This window comes from Hyperolius riggenbachi, chromosome 11 (assembly GCF_040937935.1).
Source record: "Hyperolius riggenbachi isolate aHypRig1 chromosome 11, aHypRig1.pri, whole genome shotgun sequence".
Classification (NCBI taxonomy): domain Eukaryota; kingdom Metazoa; phylum Chordata; class Amphibia; order Anura; family Hyperoliidae; genus Hyperolius; species Hyperolius riggenbachi.
This window is the reverse complement of record NC_090656.1, coordinates 24563401-24573855: the sequence shown is the minus strand read 5'-3', so window position 1 is coordinate 24573855 and position 10455 is coordinate 24563401. Positions and strand designations below refer to the sequence as shown.

General features: G+C 51.7%; 1 protein-coding gene across 1 annotated transcript in view; it reads left to right on the top strand.

The window, feature by feature from the left end:
- Window positions 1–418: 418 nt before the first annotated feature.
- The window catches only part of URI1 (URI1 prefoldin like chaperone), a 178994-nt gene continuing 168957 nt past the window's right edge, over window positions 419–10455 (top strand). The window contains exon 1 of the mRNA XM_068261065.1: window positions 419–586. Within this exon, the coding sequence (XP_068117166.1) occupies window positions 512–586 (75 nt within the window). The 5' untranslated portion in view covers window positions 419–511. The remainder of the gene's footprint in view (window positions 587–10455) is intronic.

The window sequence follows — 10455 nt, the reverse complement described above, 5'->3', positions numbered from 1 at the left end:
CTATATTTATGTACAATCTCTAAGTTGTTCCATTGTGTGTCACTGCACTCTGCATTTTCTATTGTACAGCGCCACTGAAGATGTTGGCTATAAATACACCTAAAACAACAACAACATAGAAAAAGGAAGTTCCACCACTGAAAACTTCAGGCTGAAGGGGGCGTGTCACAGTGTATAACGTTGCTAGGTAACTATACTGATTTGACGTCTGTCTTAAGGAGGCGTGTCAGGTAGGGGCTGGGCTTTATCAGAAGGGGCGTGTTAAACTGGAAAAGCTGGAGGGGGTGTGTCAGAGTGGGTTGGCTGGAATGGGCGTGTCAGTATGAGGCTAGCTGTACACGGGCGGATCAACCATGAGTGGGCGTGTCCGGCTGTGTACGGTTGCCAAGCAGCGTTGCTACTCGCAGGCCCCGCCCCCGCACGTGGGAGATGTCACCTCTGCAGGCTCGCGAGAGAGTGACGTCAGCGGCCTCAGTCAGAAGCGTGTGAGGAGCCCCGGGGTGGGCGGAATATGGAGCCCCTGCGGGAGGCGGGGGTGCAGCTGAACGCCCGGGACGTGACCCGGCTGCAGGAGGAGCAGAACAAGGTAAACCGAGCGGAGGCGGGGCCAGGGGGTGCGCACAACACGTGCTACATTGTGTTACCTACAAACTCCCAGCATGCATTACATTACATGGGGAGGCTAGAGCTTCTAGCATGCTCTCCATGGAAGAATGCACTTCCCTGCATCCAGAAACAGGGAGACTACGACTCCCAACATCTACTGTGCTGAGGACTATAACTTCCAGCATTCCATGCAAAGGTGATCACATGTCTGCAGGTCCCAGCATGTCATACTAAGGGGACTACAGCTCCCAGCAAGCCAAACAAAGGTGATCATATGACTACAGCTCCCAGCATCCCATACCAAGGGGACTACAGCTCCCAGCATGCCAAACAAAGGTGATCACATGTCTACAGCTCCCAGCATCCCATACTAAGGGAACTACAACTCCCAGCATCCTATACTAAGGGGACTACAGCTCCCAGCAAGCCAAACAAAGATGATCACATGTCTACAGCTCCCAGCATCCTATACTAAGGGGACTGCAGCTCCTAGCATCCAATACTAAGGGGACTACAGCTCCCAGCAAGCCAAACAAAGGTGGTCACATGACTACAGCTTCCAGCATCCCATACTAAGGGGACTACAGCTCCCAGCATGCCAAACAAAGGTGATCACATGTCTACAGTTCCCAGCATCACATAAGGGGACTACAGCTCCCAGCATGCCAAACAAAGGTGATCAATGACTACAGCTCCCAGCAACCCATACTAAGGGGACTACAGCTCCCAGCATGCCAAACAAAGGTGATCACATGACTACAGCTCCCAGCATCCCATACTAAGGGGACTACAGCTCCCAGCATCCCATACTAAGGGGACTACAGCTCTCAGCATGCCAAAGGTGATCACATGACTACAGCTCCCAGAATCCCATACTAAGGGGACTACAGCTCCCAGCATGCTAGACAAAAGTGATCACATGACTACAGCTCCCAGCATCCCATACTAAGGGGACTACAGCTCCCAGCATGCCAAACAAAGGTGATCACATGTCTGCAGGTCCCAGCATCCCATACTAAGGGGACTACAGCTCCTAGCATTCCAAACAAAGGTGATCATATGACTACAGCTCCCAGCATCCCATACTAAGGGGACTACAGCTCCCAGCATCCCATACTAAGGGGGCTACAGCTCCCAGCATCCCATACTAAGGGGGCTACAGCTCCCAGCATCCCATACTAAGGGGGCTACAGCTCCCAGCATCCCATACTAAGGGGACTACAGCTCCCAGCATCCCATACTAAGGGGACTACAGCTCCCAGCATCCCATACTAAGGGGACTACAGCTCCCAGCATCCCATACTAAGGGGACTACAGCTCCCAGCATCCCATACTAAGGGGACTACAGCTCCCAGCATCCCATATTAAGAGGACTACAGCTCCCAGCATCCCATACTGAGAGGACTACAGCTCCCAGCATCCCATACTGAGAGGACTACAGCTCCCAGCATCCCATACTGAGAGGACTACAGCTCCCAGCATCCCATACTAAGGGGACTACAGCTCCCAGCATCCCATACTAAGGGGACTACAGCTCCCAGCATCCCATACTAAGGGGACTACAGCTCCCAGCATCCCATACTAAGGGGACTACAGCTCCCAGCATCCCATACTAAGGGGACTACAGCTCCCAGCATCCCATACTAAGGGAACTACAGCTCCCAGCATCCCATACTAAGGGGACTACAGCTCCCAGCATCCCATACTAAGGGGACTACAGCTCCCAGCATCCCATACTAAGGGGACTACAGCTCCCAGCATCCCATACTAAGGGGACTACAGCTCCCAGCATCCCATACTAAGGGGACTACAGCTCCCAGCATCCCATACTAAGGGGACTACAGCTCCCAGCATCCCATACTAAGGGGACTACAGCTCCCAGCATCCCATACTAAGGGGTGCTATTCTTGGTATTGTGGTGCATACAGGGCACACTGGTCCCATCAGTGCAGTGTGTAGAGGAGAGCTATTCCTGGTATTGGGGTGCATAGAGGGCACACTGGTCCCAGCAGTGCAGTGTGTAGAGGAGTGCTATTCCTGGCAGTGCATAGAGGGCACACTGGTCCCAGCAGTGCAGTGTGTAGAGGAGTGCTATTCCTGGCAGTGCATGCAGAGCACACTGGTCCCAGCAGTGCAGTGTGTAGAGGAGTGCTATTCCTGGCAGTGCATGCAGAGCACACTGGTCCCAGCAGTGCAGTGTGTAGAGGAGTGCTATTCCTGGCAGTGCATGCAGAGCACACTGGTCCCAGCAGTGCAGTGTGTAGAGGAGAGCTATTCCTGGCAGTGCATGCAGAGCACACTGGTCCCAGCAGTGCAGTGTGTAGAGGAGAGCTATTCCTGGCAGTGCATGCAGAGCACACTGGTCCCAGCAGTGCAGTGTGTAGAGGAGAGCTATTCCTGGCAGTGCATGCAGAGCACACTGGTCCCAGCAGTGCAGTGTGTAGAGGAGTGCTATTCCTGGCAGTGCAGTGCATACAGGGCACACTGGTCCTGGCAGTGCAGTGCATACAGGGCACACTGGTCCCAGCAGTGCAGTGTGTAGAGGAGAGCTATTCCTGGCAGTGCAGTGCATACAGGGCACACTGGTCCCAGCAGTGCAGTGTGTAGAGGAGTGCTATTCCTGGCAGTGCGGTGCATACAGGGCACACTGGTCCCAGCAGTGCAGTGTGTAGAGGAGAGCTATTCCTGGCAGTGTGGTGCATGCAGGGCACACTGGTCCCAGCAGTGCAGTGTGTAGAGGAGAGCTATTCCTGGCAGTGCAGTGCATATAGGGCACACTGGTCCCGGCAGTGCAGTCTGTAGAGGAGAGCTATTCCTGGCAGTGTGGTGCATGCAGGGCACACTGGTCCCAGCAGTGCAGTGTGTAGAGGAGAGCTATTCCTGGCAGTGCAGTGCATACAGGGCACACTGGTCCCAGCAGTGCAGTGTGTAGAGGAGAGCTATTCCTGGCAGTGTGGTGCATGCAGGGCACACTGGTCCCAGCAGTGCAGTGTGTAGAGGAGAGCTATTCCTGGCAGTGCAGTGCATATAGGGCACACTGGTCCCGGCAGTGCAGTCTGTAGAGGAGAGCTATTCCTGGCAGTGTGGTGCATGCAGGGCACACTGGTCCCAGCAGTGCAGTGTGTAGAGGAGAGCTATTCCTGGCAGTGCAGTGCATACAGGGCACACTGGTCCCAGCAGTGCAGTGTGTAGAGGAGAGCTATTCCTGGCAGTGCAGTGCATACAGGGCACACTGGTCCCGGCAGTGCAGTCTGTAGAGGAGAGCTATTCCTGGCAGTGCAGTGCATACAGGGCACACTGGTCCCAGCAGTGCAGTGTGTAGAGGAGAGCTATTCCTGGCAGTGTGGTGCATGCAGGGCACACTGGTCCCAGCAGTGCAGTGTGTAGAGGAGTGCTATTCCTGGCAGTGCAGTGCATATAGGGCACACTGGTCCCGGCAGTGCAGTCTGTAGAGGAGAGCTATTCCTGGCAGTGTGGTGCATGCAGGGCACACTGGTCCCAGCAGTGCAGTGTGTAGAGGAGAGCTATTCCTGGCAGTGCAGTGCATACAGGGCACACTGGTCCCGGCAGTGCAGTCTGTAGAGGAGAGCTACTCCTGGCAGTGTGGTGCATGCAGGGCACACTGGTCCCAGCAGTGCAGTGTGTAGAGGAGTGCTATTCCTGGCAGTGCGGTGCATACAGGGCACACTGGTCCCAGTGCATTGTGTAGAGGAGTGCTATTCCTGGTGGTGTGGTGCATACAGGGCACACTGGTCCCAGCAGTGCAGTGTGTAGAGGAGTGCTATTCCTGGCAGTGCGGTGCATACAGGGCACACTGGTCCCAGTGCATTGTGTAGAGGAGTGCTATTCCTGGTGGTGTGGTGCATACAGGGCACACTGGTCCCAGCAGTGCAGTGTGTAGAGGAGTGCTATTCCTGGCAGTGCGGTGCACACTGGTCCCAGCAGTGAAGAATGTGTAAGAGTGCTATTCACCTGTTAAGTTCAGTGATGTACGTAGGGATGCATGGAAAACTTGTGCCTGAGGCACACAACCATCACAAAGTGTTCCTAGCACAGACTGGGAAACTGCAAAATCGCAAACCGCTAGCGATTTTATAATCGCTAGGGTTTGCCAAATAACACAGGAATCGCGGTAGGTTATTTCCACTACCGCGATTTGTTTTTGCCTCAAACGCGATCTCGCAGCGGAGCGATATTTGCCGCGATTTTGCTATGCCCTACAGTGCATAGCAAAATCGTGAACGCAAGCGTTGGAACTTTCCTGCACTTTGCGATTCAGCAATCACTAGCGTTCAGTGTGAACGCTAGTGATTTCTAGTGGAAAAGGGCCCAGAGCTGATTATTTGACCGCTAGTTGACATTTGTAGGCAGTCTGTACTCCTGCTAGCAAATTAAGTGCAATTTGAGGTTATTCTCAGTTCTATAAACTTATAGCTAGGTCCCAGTTTAAATGTAATGCTCTTCAGTCCCTACTGAACTCTGCTCTCGCCTCATCTCCCTCTGCTCCTCTGATGCTGCCCCTCTCTACTAGTCCCTACTGAACTCTGCTCCTCACCTCATCTCCCTCTGCTCCTCTGATGCTGCCCCTCTCTACTAGTCCCTACTGAACTCTGCTCTCGCCTCCTCTCCCTCTACTCCTCTGATGCTGCCTCTCTCTACTAGTCCCTACTGAACTCTGCTCTCGCCTCATCTCCCTCTGCTCCTCTGATGCTGCCCCTCTCTACTAGTCCCTACTGAACTCTGCTCCTCACCTCATCTCCCTCTGCTCCTCTGATGCTGCCCCTCTCTACTAGTCCCTACTGAACTCTGCTCTCGCCTCCTCTCCCTCTGCTCCTCTGATGCTGCCCCTCTCTACTAGTCCCTACTGAACTCTGCTCTCGCCTCATCTCCCTCTGCTCCTCTGATGCTGCCCCTCTCTACTAGTCCCTACTGAACTCTGCTCCTCACCTCATCTCCCTCTGCTCCTCTGATGCTGCCGCTCTCTACTAGTCCCTACTGAACTCTGCTCTCGCCTCCTCTCCCTCTACTCCTCTGATGCTGCCCCTCTCTACTAGTCCCTACTGAACTCTGCTCCCTGCCTCATCTCCCTCTGCTCCTCTGATGCTGCCCCTCTCTACTATTCCCTAATGAACTCTGCTCTCGCCTCCTCTCCCTCTGCTCCTCTGATGCTGCCCCTCTCTACTAGTCCCTACTGAACTCTGCTCTCGCTTCCTCTCCCTCTGCTCCTCTGATGCTGCCCCTCTCTAGTAGTCCCTACTGAACTCTGCTCCTCACCTCCTCTCCCTCTGCTCTTCTGATGCGGCCCTTCTCTACTAGTCCCTACTGAACTCTGCTCCCTGCCTCATCTCCCTCTGCTCCTCTGATGCTGCCCTTCTCTACTAGTCCCTACTGAACTCTGCTCTCGCCTCATCTCCCTCTGCTCCTCTGATGCTGCCCCTCTCTACTAGTCCCTACTGAACTCTGCTCTCACCTCATCTCCCTCTGCTCCTCTGATGCGGCCCCTCTCTACTAGTCCCTACTGAACTCAGCTCCCTGCCTCATACAGTGGAGGAAATAATTATTTGACCCCTCACTGATTTTGTAAGTTTGTCCAATGACAAAGAAATGAAAAGTCTCAGAACAGTATCACTTCAATGGTAGGTTTATTTTAACAGTGGCAGATAGCACATCAAAAGGAAAATCGAAAAAATAACCTTAAATAAAAGATAGCAACTGATTTGCATTTCATTGAGGGAAATAAGTTTTTGAACCCCTACCAACCATTAAGAGTTCTGGCTCCCACAGAGTGGTTAGACACTTCTACTCAATTAGTCACCCTCATTAAGGACACCTGTCTTAACTAGTCACCTGTATAAAAGACACCTGTCCACAGAATCAATCAATCAAGCAGACTCCAAACTCTCCAACATGGGAAAGACCAAAGAGCTGTCCAAGGATGTCAGAGTCAAAATTGTAGACCTGCACAAGGCTGGAATGGGCTACAAAACCATTAGCAAGAAGCTGGGAGAGAAGGTGACAACTGTTGGTGCGATTGTTCGAAAATGGAAGGAGCACAAAATGACCATCAATCGACCTCGCTCTGGGGCTTCACGCAAGATCTCACCTCGTGGGGTGTCAATGGTTCTGAGAAAGGTGAAAAAGCATCCTAGAACTACACGGGAGGAGTTAGTGAATGACCTCAAATTAGCAGGGACCACAGTCACCAAGAAAACCATTGGAAACACATTACACCGCAATGGATTAAAATCCTGCAGGGCTCGCAAGGTCCCCCTGCTCAAGAAGGCACATGTGCAGGCCCGTCTGAAGTTTGCCAATGAACACCTGAATGATTCTGTGAGTGACAGGGAGAAGGTGCTGTGGTCTGATGAGACCAAAATAGAGCTCTATGGCATTAACTCAACTCGCTGTATTTGGAGGAAGAAAAATGCTGCCTATGACCCCCAAAACACCGTCCCCACCGTCAAGCATGGGGGTGGAAACATTTTGCTTTGGGGGTGTTTTTCTGCTAAGGGCACAGGACAACTTAATCGCATTAACGGGAAAATGGACGGAGCCATGTATCATGAAATCCTGAACGACAACCTCCTTCCCTCTGCCACGAAACTGAAAATGTGTCGTATATGGGTGTTCCAGCACGACAATGACCCAAAACATACAGCAAAGGCAACAAAGGAGTGGCTCAAGAAGAAGCACATTAAGGTCATGGAGTGGCCTAGTCAGTCTCTGGACCTTAATCCAATAGAAAACCTATGGAGGGAGCTCAAGCTCAGTGTTGCACAGAGACAGCCTCGAAACCTTAGGGATTTAGAGATGATCTGCAAAGAGGAGTGGACCAACATTCCTCCTAAAATGTGTGCAAACTTGGTCATCAATTACAAGAAACATTTGACCTCTGTGCTGGCAAACAAGGGTTTTTCCAATAAGTATTAAGTCTTTTATTGTTAGAGGGTTCAAAAACTTATTTCACTCAATGAAACGCAAATCAGTTGCTATCTTTTATTTAAGGTTATTTTTTCGATTTTCCTTTTGATGGGCTATCTGCCACTGTTAAAATAAACCTACCATTGAAATGATACTGTTCTGAGACTTTTCATTTCTTTGTCATTGGACAAACTTACAAAATCAGTGAGGGGTCAAATAATTATTTCCTCCACTGTATACCTCTGCTCCTCTGATGCTGCCCCTCTCTACTAGTCCCTACTAAACTCTGCTCTCGCCTCCTCTCCCTCTGCTCCTCTGATGCTGCCCCTCTCTACTAGTCCCTACTGAACTCTGCTCTTGCCTCATCTCCCTCTGCTCCTCTGATGCTGCCCCTCTCTACTAGTCCCTACTGAACTCTGCTCCTCTGATGCTGCCCCTCTCTACTAGTCCCTACTGAACTCTGCTCCTCACCTCCTCTCCCTCTGCTCCTCTGATGCTGCCCCTCTCTACTAGTCCCTACTGAACTCTGCTCCTCACCTCCTCTCCCTCTGCTCCTCTGATGCTGCCCCTCTCTACTAGTCCCTACTGAACTCTGCTCCCTGCCTCATCTCCCACTGCTCCTCTGATGCTGCCCTTCTCTACTAGTCCCTACTGAACTCTGCTCCCTGCCTCATCTCCCTCTGCTCCTCTGATGCTGCCCCTCTCAACTAATCCCTGCTGGACTCTGCTCTCGCCTCATCTCCCTCTGCTCCTCTAATGCTGCCTCTCTCTACTAGTCCCAACTGAACTCTGCCCCCATCTCCCTCTGCTCCTCTGATGCTGCCCCTCTCTACTAGTCCCTACTGAACTCTGCTCTCACCTCCTCTCCCTCTGCTCCTCTGATGCTGCCGCTCTCTACTAGTCCCTACTGAAATCTGCCCCCATCTCCCTCTGCTCCTCTGATGCTGCCCCTCTCTACTAGTCCCTACTGAACTCTGCTCTTGCCTCCTCTCCCTCTGCTCCTCTGATGCTGCCTCTCTCTACTAGTCCCTACTGAACTCTGCCCCCATCTCACTCACCTCTCCTCTTGCTCCTCTGATGCTGCCCCTGTCTGCCAGTACCTCCACTGGCTGCTAATTACCCAAAGGCTCTTATTCAATCACCTGACCCTCCCTACAAAGCACTATATAAGCTGTTACCTGCATACATTTCCTCACTAATCTCCAGGTACCATCCCTCCCAGACCCCCTGCTCCTCCCATGAGACCCTCTTGTCAATCAGCTTGATTACCTCCTCTCACTCTCGCTTCTAGGATTTCTCATGAGTGTCACCTCTCCTTTGGAACTCTCTCCCATATCGCCAAGTCTGAAAACCTTCAAATGCCTTAGAATTCGTCATAGCCAGATATTGAGCCACACTGCCTCGTCTGCTGACCCCTTTGTCTCCTCCCATTTACCTAGATTGTAAGCTCACAAGGCAGGTTCATCGCCCTAGTTGTCCCTGTTTTTGCATTGCTTTATTAAATGAACATGTACCAGTATTGGTGATGTCTTCATTAGACAAATAGCATGCCTTATCAGAGCTAACACACCTTATTAGAGTAGCATATCGAGCGCTACAAACTTGCCTGCTAATTGTCAATGACGAGAGCTCCACTCATCCTGCCCTGAGCCCCTAGGGGTCCAATCACTTTAAAGGACATTATCCAGCACTTTGATTGGCCCAATAGGCTGCCTGTCACTTGACAGGAAACTTGACCGTAGTTCACCATAATCTATTCTAGCCAATTAAAGTTGTTTAACTTATCTGCATGTTTTTTGGGATGTGGGAGGGAACCGGAGTGCCCGGAGGAAACCCATGTACACGTGGAGAACATACAAACTGCATTCAGATTGTGCCCTGGCTGGGATTCAAACCAGGGACCAAGTGATGAACTGCTTATGTATCTAATTTCTACAATACTGTCTGTTTTGTATTGTGTGTGTTTAAAGAGAACCCGAGGCAGATGTATTAAATCTTAATAGGACCCAGAGGCATGTCATGTGCACAATGACATGCCTCTGTCTCTCTATTCCTGCCCCCCCCCCCCTCCCCCTCCCCCCGGGTCTGCTGTCCCCCCTGAAAATATCACCAGGCTAGCGACAATCTGCTTGTCTATAGCCTGATGTTTACCTCTCAGCCTGTCAATAACTTTTTCAAGAATCGCCTCCCCCGCCTCCTCCATAGCGCAGCTCCCCCGCCGCTCTCCGCCTCCCCAGCTTCCTCCAGTCGGAAGCTAAACCGCAACCCAGGTGGGTCGCGGCTTAGCTTAGATAAGATTGGTTACTTCCACTGCCACTCCCTGTCGTGTATAGTGTGATATACCCCACAGACTTTCATTGCCCCAGCGGTAGGCTGCGATAAAATGCTGCACTGCGCCAGTGTTAAAGAATCCTCAAAGTATTAGAGGCAGGAAATCAGCAGGACAGCCAGGCAACTGGTATTGCTTAACAGGAAATAAATATGGCAGCCTCCATATCCCTCTTGTTACAGTCGCTCTTTAAAGAGGAGTTGTCAGCCACACTATTTCGGCACCATACACACACACACACACACACACACACACACCATACACGTACACACCATACACGTACACACCATACACGTACACACCATACACGTACACACCATACACGTACACACCATACACGTACACACCATACACGTACACACCATACACGTACACACCATACACGTACACACCATACACGTACACACCACACACGTACACACCACACACGTACACACCACACACGTACACACCACACACGTACACACCACACACGTACACACCACACACGTACACACCACACACGTACACACCACACACGTACACACCACACACGTACACACCACACACGCACACACCACACACGCACACACCACACACGCACACACCACACACGCACA